Genomic DNA, 17,789 nt, shown 5'->3' on the forward strand with positions numbered 1-17,789 from the left:
AGGTTCAGGTCTTCGTGTCAAAATAAAAGTGCAGTTACTGTCTTTCAAAAGTTTCTGTCATTCTCCATTTGTTCTAATCAGTTCATTTCTAACAGCTGGTGTCACATTAAGGAGCAGAACTCTCTATATGGACTTTATCGTAAATCTCAGTCGGTTCAACAAATCTGGAAACGCACCATTGCACAAAGACTGTGAACATTATACAGTTTCCACATTTTACAGTCAAGAGAAGCGGCTATCTATTTAGTTATTTTCTTTCGTTTTGGGGCAGTCAAGCTTCTATTTATACTTTTGTTGTGTGTGTGTGTGTGTGTGTGTGTGTGTGTGTGTGTGTTGGACTTAGCGGTGTAGCACGTGACCAGCAAGGTATGAAGCTGGGTGGGGGGTGGGGGGGGGGGGGTGTGTGGAGGGGGGCAGGGGGGCAATATGGCCGCTAGCCTCTTTCTTGCTGATCCTCAGGAGACCATCTGCGCTGGGGGCATTGATTAGAGTGTGTCTGGTGGGATTACATCTTTGCCGTTGCCATGCCAACTAATCAGCTGATTTATTTTTTTTTTCCCCTTCTCTCTCCTCTCTCTCCCTCGTTGTCACAGCAACGAAAAATGGGAGAAGCGCAAGGGCCCCGGCAAGCGCTGAATTCAGCTAAAGGGGCGAAAAAAATGTTGTTTTTTTCTTTCCCATCTCTCCCTCTCTCTCTCTCCCTCTCCCTCTCCCTCTATCTCCCTCTCTCTCTCTATTCCTCTCCCTCTCTCTCTCCCTCTATCTCCCTCTCTCTCTCTCTCTCTCTCTCTCTCTCTCTCTCCTCCTAATTGGCGACTCTCTCTGACCTGAAGTTCTTTTGTCTCTGGTGTAAACACACCCCTCTCCAGATTACATTTATTTTCACATTTTAGAAATAGCTGGATGGTTGAGAGGCCCAAGGACAGATGCTCTGAATGAGGGAAGCGAGCACAGTAAATATTAGGAGCACAATAGCTCGCTCCGTTCTACAAAGTCCTTGAACAAATTCCAAAACGGCGACAAAACCCTTCCAGCGTTTGAAAAAAAAAAAAATATCTAAAATCACGCCTGGCCAATAAACACAGATTTTTGTTGTTGTTTTTGTTTTGCATCTACAACCAGCTGACGGCCTCCTGCCAGCCGGTTAAAGATTACTGGAAGAGATATCCGGCTGATGGGAAATGTAAAGTAGCACTAACTATCTGATCTTTTGTGCAGGTTTGTACAGAGGGTCGTTTGATACTGGAGTTTGCCTTTGATGATCTGATGAGGATCAAGACGTGGCACTTTACTATCCGGCAGTACCGAGAGCTCATCCCCCGCAGCATCCTGGCCATGCACGTGAGTGTGACATCATGAACACGCGACCCCCCCCCCCCAACCCCTTATTTATTTCTTTATTTTTAATCCTAAATAGGGGCTCTGCACTCTGCCAAGACACTGTTTAGTACCTACTCATGAGCATATGAAATTTAAACGCCAACAAAGCAGTTTGGAGGGATTTTTGCAAACCAATTTATTTGCAGACATCAAAGGCCACCGAGGATAAAAAAAAAAGGCCCTTGTCTGAAAAGGGAGAGAGAGAGAAAAAATAACAAGGTCGAATGAATAATCTGCTTAATTCCACTAAGTGTAACACACAGTTAGTCACTGGCGCCGTGGAGTGAAGCTGGCGCTCGCAGAAGGTCTTCTGTTTTCAAATGATTCAGAACTGAAGTTGTACAAAACGGCACAGCTGCTACGGAAAAAATCACAGAATCCTTCTATAAATAGGCCTAAAGGAAGCCAAATCAAACATAGTGACAGGTGTTTGTATTATTGTGTCCACTCCATTCCTATCAGTACGGCTAAATTACAGAAACTCTAAAGAATTAGACTGCATTACTTTTAGCTAGGTGTACCTAATAAACTGGCAACTGAGTGTAAATTCATTTTGGCGATAATGTGATGACAACTTTACACGTTGGTCTCATGTCGTAATAAGCGCCCGAGTCACTTTTACATTAAAGTCATGACGATAATCTTTCGACAATATTGGTCAGCACATAGTTAAATACACAAAGAGAAATTAAATGTGTGTTTTTATCCGCTTGATTAAGATCTTTGCAACATTTTTCCGCTCTATAATCTCCAACTGTCAAAGAAGATAAAGTCGCTTTACTAAAACCAGTTTTGTTTGGGAGATTATTCTCATGTCATAAGAAAGTCTTATATCTTTTTTTTCTTGTACAACCACAATAATTGGACCAGCTGTCTCCTGCCTGACATTTTCAGCTTTCAACTTAAAAGAATATCCAGCAAACCGCCCTCAGCTTGCGAGCGAAGAGAAATTCCCAACTTAAAGTTGGACTTCCTAAACCAGGCAGGCGGCGGAGTTCGCTACCTAATAAATGAGGAAATTGATGAGAACGTTTATTCGGAGATTCACTAGAAGATCGTCATAAACTTTCTTCCTTCATGTCATTAAACTTCTCAACTCACAGCTGTTTTACAGCCTCCTCTCTTCACGTAAACGTCCTGTCATGTCTGGAAAAAAAGCCGTATGGAATACATTTTCATGATTAAAACAAGATTCATACCAAGTATTTTCCACTTACCCCCGTGGACCTAAAGGTGTGTATAAGAGGCAGCTTCGTCTTTATAGGCGGCTTCTTTTTTGGCCAAATCTTCATTTGAATTTTTTCCCTCGCCAATAAATTGGCCCCTCCGGGTATTCACACTAATTCCTGGAGAGTGGGATATTGTGGGCTTTTTTTTTTTGTGGGTCCTGGCCAGCTCTTCGCTGATTTGTGCGCGAGTGTGAGCTCAGCCTTTTGATCGTTGCCTGGACTAATGAAAGCAGATACGCACACATGGGAGTCAGAGCAGGAAAGTTGAAACTGCAGATAGCAGTACAGATGTAGACACTGGGGGAAGGGCCCCGTTTTTTTGATGAGATCTCAAACTACAGTCGCTCAAGAGGAACTGCTTGGAAAAGAAATAAAGTTTGTTTCTTATTTTAGTCTTCAGAAGTGGATAAAGAAACAGCCTATATTTGATATTAGCATGATAGAGGCTGGAGGTGTTTGCTCTGTGACGGAAATAGTATCAAGCAATTTATCCTACTGACGTAGAATCACACGAGCTTTAGAATAAGTTCAACAACATACCTGCGTACTGTAAAAAATGTAGCATATTTTAACTCAATTGAAAATGTACCCAAAGTGAATATTACTGAGAAACAGGAAGTACTTCGTATGATGAGAGGACAGAGTAGAGTTTATGTTTGTTATTTAAGTGCAAATGTGTATATAATCATAATTTGCTTCATATTTTAACATGTTTTTGAAATCGTACTTCCTAATTTTTTTACTTTAGCGGTAAAATACATTTACTGTGAAAGTTTAAAGTAGCAATAAAATGGAAATAGTGATGTAAAGTAGCTCCAAAGTCTACTAAGTACAGTCCTAGAGTCAATGTACTTACTTAACACCCCTGCAAAAGGGTTAATTTCTTTGTTCGAGGGGTGTGTAAATACACAACAACAATAGTGAAGTACACACGGATAAAACACTGTGGAAGTGTCCCCTCGCAAACATCTGCTCCACCCACCTCCATCCCACTCATACAGTCTGCTTACCCTCGAACAAACATAAGGTAGAGCAGAAGAGTGGACTTCAAACAGTTACATATCGATACATTTAAATTCATGACGATAAAACATTTGCAAATAATGCAGCACGGCAAAGACGCAACAGTTGTGAAGACACCACCAGCAGCAGTAATACAGCCGACCATCTAAAGAGAGAGATTAACACATAAACATTAAATGCATTGTTGTTTTTACAGTATATCCTTATGGTTAATAAATAGTAAGCCTGTTTGGAAGAAGTAGTCAGCGATGGTATTACATATAGTAGTATTATTAGTACTCAAAGTATTAAAAGTCAGTGTTTGTTTGCTGATAATAATGTACTGTGATTGTTATTGTTTGATTATTAATACTGATGCATTCATGTGGTCGTAGCCTTTTATTGGATGAAGCTAGAGCAAATTTTAACGACACAATATAAAGTTGTGTACATTAAATCTTCAACAATGGGTCACGTTGTAAGATGGTCATATATTTGTGTATGTAAATAAATGTAGACTAAAGAGAGCTATATTTCCTTTTGAGATGTAGTTCAATAGAAGTATAGAGCATCATAAAATTCAACCTCAAAAATGTACTTAAATGTATTTATTCAGCGGAGCAGGCTCCTCTAACATTAGGTTTAATGTGCTGTAGAGCTCCTCCACTGTTTAAACATCTTATTTGGACCAACGCCACGCCTCTTCAATCCTGAATGTGTTTTCTTAGAGTGTGTTCTCAGTTGTTTGTCTGTCTTTGGCCTCTTGAACCGAGTGTCTGTCATCCCCGGCCTGCACCATATGTGCCAGTATGTCAACCCGTGTTACTCCACCCATTGTTGTTAAGACGGCTGCACCGGTGCTGCCAAAGACGGATTCATGCACAGCGCGTTTAGACTAATTCTTACTTGATGAGTAAAGTAATTCAGATTCTGATCCGTCGTGGGCCGAATAGTGCACACTAATTCAATTCCCCCGTCACTCACGTCGGTCTGCTCACGGTACGGAGGAACTCTTTTCGCTTCCCTCTTGACTTTCTCCACACTGAGATGCGACTAGAGATAGAATTATGCATTTTTCATGAGGCGGTGAATGCGAGTGTGCTCACTGCTTCTCCTCAGTCTGGGCTGTGTTTTGCTCTGTCAATACCTACCGCTTTTTATGATTTGACTGCTTATTGCTGGAGCGGCAGACAAGCTTAGTGAAAAGTCTTCTCCTCTTTTTTCAGATGTCATCCTGTAATTGCTATCTTGGCTTTGTTCTTATTTAAGATGTATTCTTTACTCCTACATGTTTTTCAGTCAATTTATGTATTCAGTGCTGATTTTCAGATTATATTCAAAGATAGTGGTCAGTTCTTAATGTTTTATGGGAATGATGCAACTGTCAACTGGACGTCATCAAGCTGCTGCTATTTCAGGCTTCACTAAAACTAAAAAAACTGTAAAACATTTTTTTATTAGTGACAATTTCTGGTCAGTTTTTTCATCAACCGAACATCATCAAACACATTGTACCTGCTGCCCCAGACCCTGCATACATAAATACATACATACATACAAATATACAATATACGTACATACATACATATATACATACATATACACATACATATGCACATACATACATACATACATACATACATACATAAATACAAATATACATATATACACATACATATGCACATACATACATACATACACACATACGTAAATATATACATACATATACAGTATACATACACATACATATACACATACATACATACATACATACATACATACATACATACATACATACACACATACGTACATATATACATATATACATAAATATATACATATGTACACACATATGTACATATATACATATATACATACATACATATACATTATACATACATATTCATACATATATGCATACATAAATACAGACATACATATATAAATACTGTACATATATACATATACAGTATACATACACATACATACATACATACGTACACACATACGTACATATATACATATATACATACATATATATACAGTATACATATATACATACATACGTATACATTATACATACATATACATACATATATACATACATAAATACATACATACATATATACATACTGTACATATATACATATACAGTATACATACACATACATATACATACGTACTTACGTACACACATACGTACATACATACATATACAGTATATATACATAAATACATATGTATACACATATGTACATATATACATACATACATACATACACAAATACGTACATATATACACACATACATACATATACACACATACATACATACATACATACACACGTACGTACATACGTACACACAAACGTACATACATGCATACATACACACATACTTACATATATACATACATACATACATACATACACCGGGCTACATAATTAAATCTAATGAAGATATGGAATTGAAAATGAGTGTAAATTTAAATGGAATGACAAAATAATATTGATTAATTAGCCTCACAGTTTGACAACAGTGTGAAATGAAGGCCTGAAATACTTCCAGTCGGCTCCACGGCACCACTGCGATAACAATGTAAAGGAGTTGCATTTATGACTCGAGGGTGTGAATGTGTTGACTGTGCATTATCTGATGAATGCCAATTAGCCTAATTGCCTGTAGATAATTAGTTTATTCGTTGTCACTTGAATGCAAACATAACAAAAAAAAGATATAGAAATATATGGCTTATATATCTCTTCGTTCTCATTTCTCCTCTGCGGACTTTAGGCACAAGACCCTCAGGTGCTGGAACAACTGTCCAAAAACATCACTCGCATGGGTTTGACCAACTTCACCCTCAACTACCTCAGGGTAAGGACTCTGTGTTTGTTTGTGTGTGTGTGTGTGTGTGTGTGTGTGTGTGTGTCTGACAATGTCAATGATTGTCATTCTGCTTTTGTTTTTGTTCTTATCTCCTCACACTTTAATGCACACGGTGGAACAATTCATGTCCATTTTTAAATGAAGTTATTCATGTTGCTCATACTTTCTAAACTAACTCTCTTATACTGATCTGTCTAGACAGCATAAAGATGTTTTTATAACGTAGAACATTTATATTTTGTCATATCTCATATGGCATGATTACATTGCCTGCACTGCAGTAAATCTGTAATGTTATATTTCAAATGTTGCATTAAATTATAAGTATATTCAGTGTTTGAATAAGATGTGCTTTCCTACATTCCCTTATTATTTCTTTAGTTTATTTAAGGTCATATCGTGACTGTAAATGTAAATATTTTTTCTCTGTCTTACTGGAATTGAAAGCTTATGCTGTTATTTATGTGCTGAACACGTTTTATGACTCTCAGGCGTTTGAAACGAGAGTGTATAATTTCAAAAATGTGAGGCATCAAAACAAAAAAATATAAGCACTTATTTCTTCTTTACTCTCTGCATATACATGCTTTTCCACCTGACCGCAGCAATGTAATTTACGGAAATAGGAAGCATAAGCCGGCTGAATACATTAGTGATTATTTCACAGGGTTTGTTTGTGTTTCTCGACGCCACAGTTGACTGACAGCTACGATTTCCAAATGGGAGAACAAGAGCGAGCGGGAGAGAGACGGGGAGAGAGAAGAATTAATTGGATACAGAAAATTAGCATAACATTAATGAACGCTCCCTGTTGAGACTCATAATTGTGAAATGGCGCGCGAATCAGGGAACGGCACCTCCGCTGCTTATATTAACTGAGTGAAGAAAGACACAGACAGGGAGAGGAAGCAGGGTGGCTGTTTTTGTTTTCCTATAACAATGATTTTCTATACAGAAAGCAAACTGTAATGCGGCTGAAGGGGGGGAAAACACATGATTCAAGTATCTGTAATTACACACTAAAAGATTTGGCTTCTGTTCATTCTTTATTTCGGTGATTCAGATGGTCAGCGCTAAACCAAACATTGAAACAAGGATCGTGCCTTGTGTTTTCTGCTTGCTGACAACATGCGTTTTATGGAGGTTGTGTGTGTTTAAATAGACCCGGCTTTGCTTTTGCAGAACGGTTAGTTTGTCGAAATGACTCGCTTTGCAAGTTGGTCTAAACCTGAAATATTTCAAATAAATCTGCTAAATTAGGAACTCTCCCAGAGCACAATGTGCTTTTAATTAAAGAACATTAACCTTTCTTCACTCAGTTAATATTCTTCACTCGGTTAATATAATTTAACCTTCTTTTGAGTATTTTCTTTTCATTTCAGTAAAATTTAAAACACCATAAACTACAACGATTATTTCACTAGTTGTTTAGTTTATTGAATTTGCATTGTAAGCATGTGACTTTTAAAGAGCATCAAGGAGAAAGACGTAAGAATTGAAGGCTTCGTTACAGATTCAGTGCTTCATAGACACATCATTGTATAATAAAGCAGTGGCTCACAACCTTTTTGTGACCCTTAAAACAAATCAATGCCCACTTGCAACCTCTCTCTGATTAATCGACTCCTTCACTTGAGTCCTATTTTGAAGCCTGAGGAGATCAAGAACAAAGACAAGATCACGGAAAAGTCTGACAAACATTTTTTCCCCAAAAATATTCACACTACACGACTTCAGCTTACGTTTTTGCGCTCGCAGACAGTTTGTACAGCTCCCGGACGAAAGCCCCGGATCAGAGGCAAATCCGCATTTGACTTGGCGCTCGCACTTCGCCGCTCGAGCTCTGCTGACGCATTCCAGATATCTCGCATGCTAAACGTCTGGATCTGTCGGGGAGTTCTGTTGGCGAGCTGGAGCCAATGAGAGCACAGGCCATGGGTTGAGGGGAAACCCGGCGGAGGGGTCGCCTCGCCTGCAGCCTACCTGTCTGTGTGTTGAATTTGCAGCGTGGTCCAAAGTTGTTGTAGCTGCCCCAATAGGGTGTCGAGTGTTTGCATGAAAAGGGTGCGCCGACGACAACATCATCACGCGTGTGTTTTTCCTGACAAATCTTAGTTTGGAGACCTCATCAGGGATTCCAGATGAAGAATCTTGTCTTGTGTGACCCTCTGTTTACGCAAAACCACAACGACTTCAAGACTCCCGATTAAAAGGCGGCAAGTTGTGTATAGTGTGTGTACAGCGATCCTACCACTTTGAATGTCGTGCAGTGTGACCTCGGCTTTAGAGTCATCTTGCGACCACTGTTATTCATCATATCGCACACTTTGCAAAACATATTTCCCCCTACTGTTATCGAAGGATGTCAAAGTAAAATACACCCTTTCCTCACATTAATCTGGCAATAATGTGCCCCTGGCCTTTCCCGGCGTTTATCAGTCCTTCCGAAAGAGACTGACTGTTTCCTGGCAGAAGGGGTTACAACCGGCCTTTCTCTCACTCTCACAAACACACTATCTTTCCTTTTTTTTTCATTTGGAGTATTTAAGCCTTTCTATGTATCGGAGCTGCCGGCTTCCTACTATTCAGCCTGAAAATAGCCCTTGTTTTCAGGCTGAGAGCCAGGGCTTGTTGGCTGAGCTGAGGAGGGATATTACTGTGTCAGGAGGGAACTATCAGAGGAGAACATGGGATTAGTCTGCTACAGGGATGTTCACTTTACCTCGAGCTGCATGGCAGCAAAACACCGGCGTCCTAACACAGGGAGCCGACATTACTATGTTTATGTAGAGTAATTTGGAGTAAGCAGCCATGGTTGTTAGAATGCCTAGTTTGAAACACAGGACCGGTGAACATCCCTGGTTTGAATACCCATCATGATAAAACATGTCTGCTTGGATTGCTGGTGTTGTCAGGTGACTTGTGTAAAAGCCTCCAAACACATAGTAGTAGGTAATATATACAGTACATGATACCTGCCCTTGTTTTCCCTTTTCACCTCCAAGTTGCTGTACAGTACGGCTGAAGACGGGACGAGCAGCATGTTGATTAGATTTGACTCCAGAAACGTAGGGGTGGTGGGATGCTGAAGGTCAGATGAGATCATGTGAGCATGCAGCGAATGATTAACAGTCTCCTTTCTCTCAGTAACGACTGTCAAGTGCCCTTGAGCAAGTTAGTAAACCCACGCCTCCTTTCACTCTAGTATATTTTGACCTTACATCACACTCTGAATGGGAAATGCTAACAGCGACCACATCGACTGCTTGCCCTGGTCGGCCAAACCTCTGTTGCATCAGATTAATGACCTTTATTATGTGAGTTCCTAATATGTTCTTCTTGTCCTTCTCTTCAACGTTGGTTTCCTTTCACCCATGACCTCGATCGTTTCTTAACCTTAACCAAGTTAAAAGACAAAAGATGCTGCGGGAGTCAAGTGGATTTAATTGTCAAAGATGGAGAGAAGTCAGGAAGAGAAACAAAACAGTTTGTCACCAGTTAGAGGAAGAAGGCGAGCAGGTTGCCTGGAGTTTGATCTCAGTGCTGCTCTGCGATTGGTCCAGCAATAAAACAGCATTATAACCGTCCAATCACTGTCCTGTGGCTGCACCATCAAGCATTCGGATTAAAGAAGGGATGGCCGACCGATAATGTTATCCAGATGTTAACTAGATAAACTAAGCCTGATGTATTTAAGATGACAGGCTGACCCCTGGTTCCTCTCACTGCTGACCAGAGATTTGCAGTTTTCTCCAGAGTGAATGTTGTACTTTCAACTGGAGAATATTGTTTGTGTTCAGCGTGGGTACAAGCGACTGTTCTGTGTTTTCTAAGTGGGTGTGTTTTGACGCATGACAAGGCTGCTCATATTAAAATGTACATGTTGTTCTCTCTATCTGTCGTCTCTCTAAAGCTCTTGACAATAAACCTGTTTTTTAAAGGTATTTTATTAATAGTGTATAAAAAGTAGATTTACGGAACAATTAATCACTCAAAGTCAGTCGGCGGGTGATTAATAGAGCAACAATCTCAGTGTTTATGTGCGTTGTTTTGCTTTACCTTGATAAGAGGCTGCATCCGTGGACAGCACACTGTTCTCCCATCACTGTGTTATACAGATCTGCTTTAATGGAGCGCCCTGTTTTTCCCGTTGTGTCAGCAGTTGTGTGTCATCCTGGAGCCCATGCAGGAGCTCATGTCAAGGCACAAGACCTACAACCTCAGCCCCCGGGACTGTCTCAAGACATGCCTGTTCCAAAAATGGCAGAGAATGGTCGCCCCACCAGGTAACTACTGTTGAAACACATGTCTTTACTTTCCATACGCCTGTTTAAAGAAACAGATCCGGAAAGCGTTTTTTTTTTTTTTTTTAAAGTCAAACTCACAAATCTGGACGTGAATGAAAAGATGTTTTCTGGTTTTCCCTCAACAAAGATTTTCCAAATGAAGGAACTCTTGTTCAAAACGGCATCAAATGACGACGGAAATAATTTGCATCTTCGAAAATGTTCCAGATCTATTTTTAAGCGTTAATCGTTTCCTCTACTGAGGTTGAACTGACTTCCTTTACTTATGTACCATCACTCACTTTGTAGGAACAGGAATATATTTTCTCAGACTGTGTTTTTATTGCATCATTTATTTTTCCAAATTTGCCATTATATGTCTTAATCCCTTAAATATGTTTTGCCTGTCAGGTATGTGAAATTCATCGGAATTCAGGGCTGCCCCTTAAATCTCAACCTTGCCAATCTAAACGGGCCTCTCAGCTCTCTATGATTGATGTTTTAAGGGCGGTTTCTGAAAAGTACCAGACTTAAATTGGCTGTGCGGTCTTAAGCTGAAAAAAAAAAGAAGAAGAGTAAGCCGAGTTTTTTTTGGACACATCGGAGTGGCTGCAAATTACAGCAATGCTTAGCGAGGCGTGACGAGATGTCTTTAAAAACCAACACCAGTCAAAAAGCCTTTGACTCAGACCTGTGTAACTTTAATTAAGAGTGCCGGGTGTAATCAGACTTGTAGATCCAGCTCCCCGGCCAGCAGCTCCCCAGTGTCGACTTCGTCTTCAAAGAAAGAAAGAAAAAAAAACAGAGAGGCGGGAAAAAAAACATGGAAAGCATTTTATGAATATAAAGTCTGAGGAGAAAAAAGAAGCTCTTGTATTGATGATTAATTGTGTCCATGGACAGAGAGCTGTGAAAACCTATATGGGTGCTGCAGTTTTATATCCTATATGTGATTAATGAGAAACAGCTTAATGGGATAGTTTGGATTTTTTGAAGTGAGGTTAAATGATTTTCTTATCCATAGTCGGTGTAGTAGAGAAACAGACAAAAGCAATGCACTGCTGTGGACCTATTTTACACATCTGAACAAAATCAATATCAGTTTAAGTGTACACTACACTATATTTAGAATAGTTCAACTCTTCACCTTGCCATCAGACAGTCCTTTCTGACGCCGTTTTCTATGCTCTCTTCAAAGCAACTAGACTCCATTGACAAAAACAGTCATTTTACCTTGCAGAACACGGGAGTTGCAGGTCTTACGCTGCCTCATTTAGTTAGTTTGTCTGGGTTATTGTGTCACTTTGGTGAATCCGAACTAACCCTTTAAAACACCAAAGTCACACAATAACACAAACAAAGTAACAGATCGAGGCAGCGGCAGACCAGCAACTCCAGTGTTCTGCAATGTAAAATGACTGTTTCTCTCAATGGAGTCCGGTGGTTTTGAAGAGAGCATAGATATCGGCTTCATTTCTCATCTGAAAGGGCTGTCTGACGCCAAGGTAGCGCAGTGAAAACATAACGTGCACTTAAACTGATATTGATTTTTATAGGTGACTAAAATACGTTTACTGTACTACTGTCGGTAATACACTGACAATGGGTACGTACCTTATACAACCCCACAAAATCCAAACTATCACTTTACTGTGTCATTTACTCTGATATAATATGCAGCTTTATCGTTCTATGTGGTTGGTTGGTTGGTTTGCTCCACAAGTTGCTTCATGGTACCTTTTTAAATATGAGTTGGTGTAATGTTGTCTCAGAAGTCAGGCCTCCTCAGTGTGTTTTTCGGGACCATTTCAGCCCATCTGTCTGCATTTTCACATGAGGTTTGCTGGAATTGCGGTTTTCCCTCATTGGCGGCGTGCTATTCCCCCTTTCCTGCAATTCTTCTCCAGCTTGGAAACTGGTTGGGATTTTGCCAGGAAGGAAGCCACAGGCGCATTTATGCTCTGATAAGTCCTTTTGGTGGAAATGGAAGTGATTTTAGTGCGTCACCAGTTCAGCATTGAAGGAAACCAGTCGGATAACAGAAATGATTGTCTCTGACAATAGGGACGCTTTTTTTTTCGCGCACACGTCTGTCAAAGTCAGGAATCAAAAGAGAAAAGATACTGATAAAAAACTCCCTTATTGTTTTGCCTCTGATATATAGTTTCAGTTTGTTTGTATCATGAGTCGGTGGTTATTGTAACTGAATATGAAAGCATCTCTCTCGGTGTGATTAGTAAGAACCTCGAAGAAATATATTTCATTTTCAGTCATCTGTTTGAAGATCACAGCAGTGTTTTCTTGTTCCCCTCGAGATTAAAGGAAATGATTTTCTAACAAATGTTGGCAGAATTTGCTAAATCTTGTATTCATAAATTATGCACTACATGGATTATTTTGTAAATACTAGAAACAACAAGATCTCTGTTTAACCTGTGTACTGTATCTTTTTAATAATAATGATTTCACTTGTGATTTAATTGCACCTTCAGGAATTATTTATAACTCATAATTGGAAAAAAAAAACATCTTTCATCTAAGCACAAGTTTCCCAGTGGTGTAAAGTAGCATCTGCATGGCATTGAAAGTTCACTTATTTCTCCTCCTTTTCTCTGTTGTCATCTCTGGTCTCATTCTGTCTGAAATTGTTTAAGAGATTGTCCAACCTCCTGAATAGAATACAACTAAGTTTGGCTCTGGTTACAGCTGGACACCCACAGAACTTCAAAACGGAAATATTTCCTACAAATAACAAAAAAGGTATCTTTTCTGTTACACTGTCTGTAGACTTTTAGGAAAGCAGCATTTTAATTGCTCACTGGAATGTCCTGAAATACATTTTTTTTGTGTGCAAGTTCATCTGCATGTTTCAAAATAGCACTAATACCTGTAATATAACAAACAGGTGGCATACGACAGATTAATGCATGTAAGAACACAATCCTCTGGCTTAAAGGAAATGATTAGAACATAAACACACTCATGCTCAGCAAACGAAATCTATAGTATATTTGCACGTTCAGTAAAACAAACAGGAATGTGCTTTCTGCCTGAGAAGAGCAGTTTTAATCTGGCTCATGCTATTGAGCAGCGACGAAATCATTAACACATTTACATTAAGTTGAGCATCGGGGTCCATTGTGGAGCATTTATGCAAATGAGATGGGTTGATTCTTACTAGTGCATGTCTTGGGAGTTGTCAACGCTCGTGCGGTTTCACCTCTGAAGAAAACAAAGCATGGATCAGTGTAGACTAGTCGCTCTTGTGTCTGTAACATGTATTGTTGTGTGTGTATGTGTGTGTGTGTGTGTGTGTGTGCATGAATGTATATGAGCATTTTGCACAATTTGGTCTGCAGGCTTTTGTGCCTCCACATATGATGCCGTCTGTCCGAGCCGCTCTACTCTGTGACCTAAAACGCACATTCCACACACCACACGCACCCCTACACCTTGTCTCCGTCTGTATGCATTATGTTCTTGGCATTGCCTCTGTTTCTCTTTGCTGGTCGCGCCAAAGCTGAGCCTGCCCGACAGACAACCACGAAGAGGAGGAAACGGAAGAACTCGGCCAGCAGCGCCAACAGCGCCGGCACCACCGCCAGCAAGAAACGCAGCCCCGCCACCAACTTCAGCCTCTCCAGTCAGGTACCTGTAAGCATCAGCTCCACTCGGTTTGCCTCCTCTTTTTACTATGACTCTACATGCATGTTTTGCAGGTTTCCACACAGGCACGTAGTATTCCTAATGGTATTGCAGCTATTAGGTTTAATTTATTTGCACAAAAGAGAAAAAATAAATCAAAAAAACACCAGGGAGGAGAGGGTAGAAAAGAAACTCAAATCTGTGCTGTGAGACAAAGAAACCTCAAGGGATTTGTGTGAAAACGTGTCGCCAGAAAGACAAAGAGAAAATACATGAAACCTCATAAAGGGTGACACAAACGACATTAAAAATCATCAAAGCAGAAAGTAGCACAAGAACGGCTAAATTCATAAACATCATGTAAAGAAGGTGAATAAAAGTGGCCCTTTGGTGCAGGTGGTGTCACATCACGAGCTCTCTATTACGTTTCTTTCCAAGTACTCAACATGTACTTCTGAATATGTATGTTTAAAAAAAACAACAACTGAGCCCGTTGCTCATCCAAGGGGCTGTAGCCCAGAGGTTTTTTTTTGTTTTAGTTTTTTTTAAAGGTTTCTTTGAATTTGCACCAAATGGGAACATGTGGGTGGGGAAAGTGACCCTGTCTCAGCCACCTCTGTTGAAAATGCCCTTGACCAAGACACTGAACTCAGTGAGCCCGGAGGAGTGTTACTGTAGTGCACCGCATAAATAATACAGTCTGATTAAACAAAACGGGACTTTCGCAAGACTCACAAAGCTTCATATGGAGTTAAACTGCAGCTACTTTCTTCCTCGGTCATTTAGCAGCAGCAGCACCTGGTGAAACGTTTCTGATGAAGGTGTTTTGGTCAAAGTGAAAGATCTGTAAATCCCAGCTGCTCCAGCAGCACTGTTCAGTGGCCTCCAGTGAAGATGTGGGCGAAATGAAGTCGTAAGAACTCAAGCTCCAGCTGAGCAGTAAAGAACTATAAATAACTATATTTTAGCTCTATGAGGTCTGATATTTTATTTTTGAGCAGTAAACTGTACTATTATTGTAACAGATTGAAGATTTTTTTTGTAATAGTTCCTGTAAATGAAATAGATAGAAATGCAACACAGTAACAAAATAATATCGGATAAAATCAGTTATGCAGCGTTTCAGAAGTGAAAAAATGTCAAAACATTGTTTAAAGTGATTTGTGATTTTGATGTCGGAGACAAAGTTTTTCTCTCAAATTACTTTTGTCTATTGTTACCCACAAATGTAAAAACTTTATAGATGAATTCTTTGTTTCAAATCGTATCTTTGTACGTTCATCTTTCCACAAATGACTTTGAGTGAACTGTTTAATAGCGTTACCTCAGCAGTGGACTATGTGACCCCCCCAATATCCAGTAATTATCTTATTTATTCAGAAAGAGTAACCTGGATGAAGATAAGAAGCTTTAAAACATATTTTTCTGTGACTCTGCATGCAGTGTTACAGCGTCTGATTTTGCTACGTGTTTCCGTAACAGCCCACTTGACACAGTTCGAGGTTAAATAGCCTCTTAAACAGCTGAGTGTTGCACCACATGTCTGGCTCTCCCCTGGAGGATTTGATGCCGCTGTGAGTGTATTGTCTGCACAGGCTCTATAGTTTTCTTACCGTATTCCATACACTGCTCATTATACACTGTATTGTATTTACACTACGGCATCCAATTTACTATTCTGTTGCCACACACTGGCGCAGCAATCTGTTGTTGTTGTTTTTTTAATACAGGTCATTGCAGTTCAGCTAAAACTGTGCTGATACCAAACAGCGTTAAAGGGTTGCAGGTTGGCATACACGTGTGTTCATCTTGTACACTGGATTCATTCTACTTAATGGGAAATTGGAAGATGCTGATGCTTTTCTATACTCGCAGCGTGTTCAGTGTTGCAACCCCGGTCCACCAGAAGACACGTTCATATACTAGTTTGTTTCTCCTGTTACATTTGGAAAGAAAGACATAGTTCCTGTCTTGATAATGTTCCTCCTTTAACATCGGAGACCTCAGTGCTGTATGTTGTTAGTTTAAGGCTAATAAGTTCTTTAAAGATCTGGGTTTCGGTTAAATGATAATACAGAAAACATGTCTGTGGTGCTGCAAGCCACTTTTTCCAATACATTATTACCCTAACTCAAACTAAGTGCCTAAACTTAACCAAAAAACATTTTTTTTCATGCTTTAGTTGCTATAAGCAAATACAATATTGCAAGAAAAACAAATCAAATATACTTTCTAGGAGACAGGATTGAATGTAGGGACACTGTAGAAGTTGTAGCAGCTCTATGTGTTCTATTTGGGTGAATCATTTAAATACTGTGTGGACTTGTTTCTCCAGTTTCCAACCAGGTTGAGGTTGTTCATCTGCTCAATACTTAACGGTAGAAAACTAAAACATTTCTTGGCTTTTTTTTTTTTTTTTACTGTCTCTCACCGACACACAAACATGCTGTACTGTCCCTCTATGTACCATCTCGTGGTTAGCTGTCTCGTCATCTTTCCAGATTTGTTGCCCTCACCCTCCTCTCCTACCTCCTTCTCTCCGTCTCACACATTCATAATGTACATCACACACACACACACACACACAGACACACACAGACACACACACAGTGTGTGCAATTGTTTTCTCTCTAGAAGGCAGTTTGGCTCTGTGCCAGCTCTCATTATCACCGATATCTGTATACAACGCTCTCCACCCCCCCCCCCCCCCCCCCCCCAGCCCCTTCCACCGTTACATGCACACACTCTACTCCATCACTGACCCCCACCCTCCTTCCACACACACACACACACACACACACACACACAAACATAACCTATACCACTCATGCCGTGCATTCACACGCCTCTTAAAGACCGGCAGCGTGGCTGGTAACATGCTGGTTACATATGTTGCGCGGCTGCTGTCTTTGTCTGAGAAGTTGTTCGTTTGTGGCTGAGCTCAAGCCTACGTGAGCCCAATGACAATAAGGAGTGGACCCTCGCACAGGGGAAGGGGGGGGGGGGGGGGTTACCAGCGGCTGGAGGAGAGAAGGTGCGGGGGGGAGGAAGGTGGGGAGGATGTGTTTGTGTGTATGTGATGGGGGGGGGGCTCATAAAATGAGCAACAGTGACCTCTATTGGCCTGATTTAAGTGTTGAAAAATGTGTTTCTTTAACCCAGCGGGCCTCGAGCAGCAGGTCTGTCATGCTGTCAGTCAGTCAGTGTATTTGAAGCACATATTACAGACTAAACCTGTAATTAACTGTCCAAACCCTGTTTGTTAAATTGGTAGATTGGAGATCTTTTGAGGGTTACATTTACAAAGTTCTCCATTGAGCTCAGACGGAGGTCCTTGTGCTCGTGGGGGGGGGGGGGG

The 17,789-nt window shown here is 40.3% G+C and overlaps 1 protein-coding gene across 3 annotated transcripts in view; it reads left to right on the plus strand.

The window, feature by feature from the left end:
- Positions 1-17,789, plus strand: part of ldb2a (LIM domain binding 2a) — a gene marked incomplete at its 5' end in the record, with an annotated part of 84,067 nt that overhangs the window by 61,090 nt on the left and 5,188 nt on the right. Inside the window, 5 exons of one of the 3 annotated variants that reach the window (XM_079168052.1) lie at positions 1,219-1,341; positions 6,405-6,488; positions 10,663-10,786; positions 13,493-13,546; positions 14,307-14,434. In XM_079168052.1, coding sequence (XP_079024178.1) covers positions 1,219-1,341; positions 6,405-6,488; positions 10,663-10,786; positions 13,493-13,546; positions 14,307-14,434 — 513 coding nt within the window. Of the gene's footprint in view, positions 1-1,218; positions 1,342-6,404; positions 6,489-10,662; positions 10,787-13,492; positions 13,547-14,306; positions 14,441-17,789 lie in introns of all 3 variants that reach the window. The other 2 variants (XM_079168053.1, XM_079168054.1) reach the window with 2 other exon arrangements.

The sequence above is a fragment of the Pholis gunnellus genome (genome assembly GCF_910591455.1).
Source record: "Pholis gunnellus genome assembly, chromosome: 10".
NCBI lineage: Eukaryota > Metazoa > Chordata > Actinopteri > Perciformes > Pholidae > Pholis > Pholis gunnellus.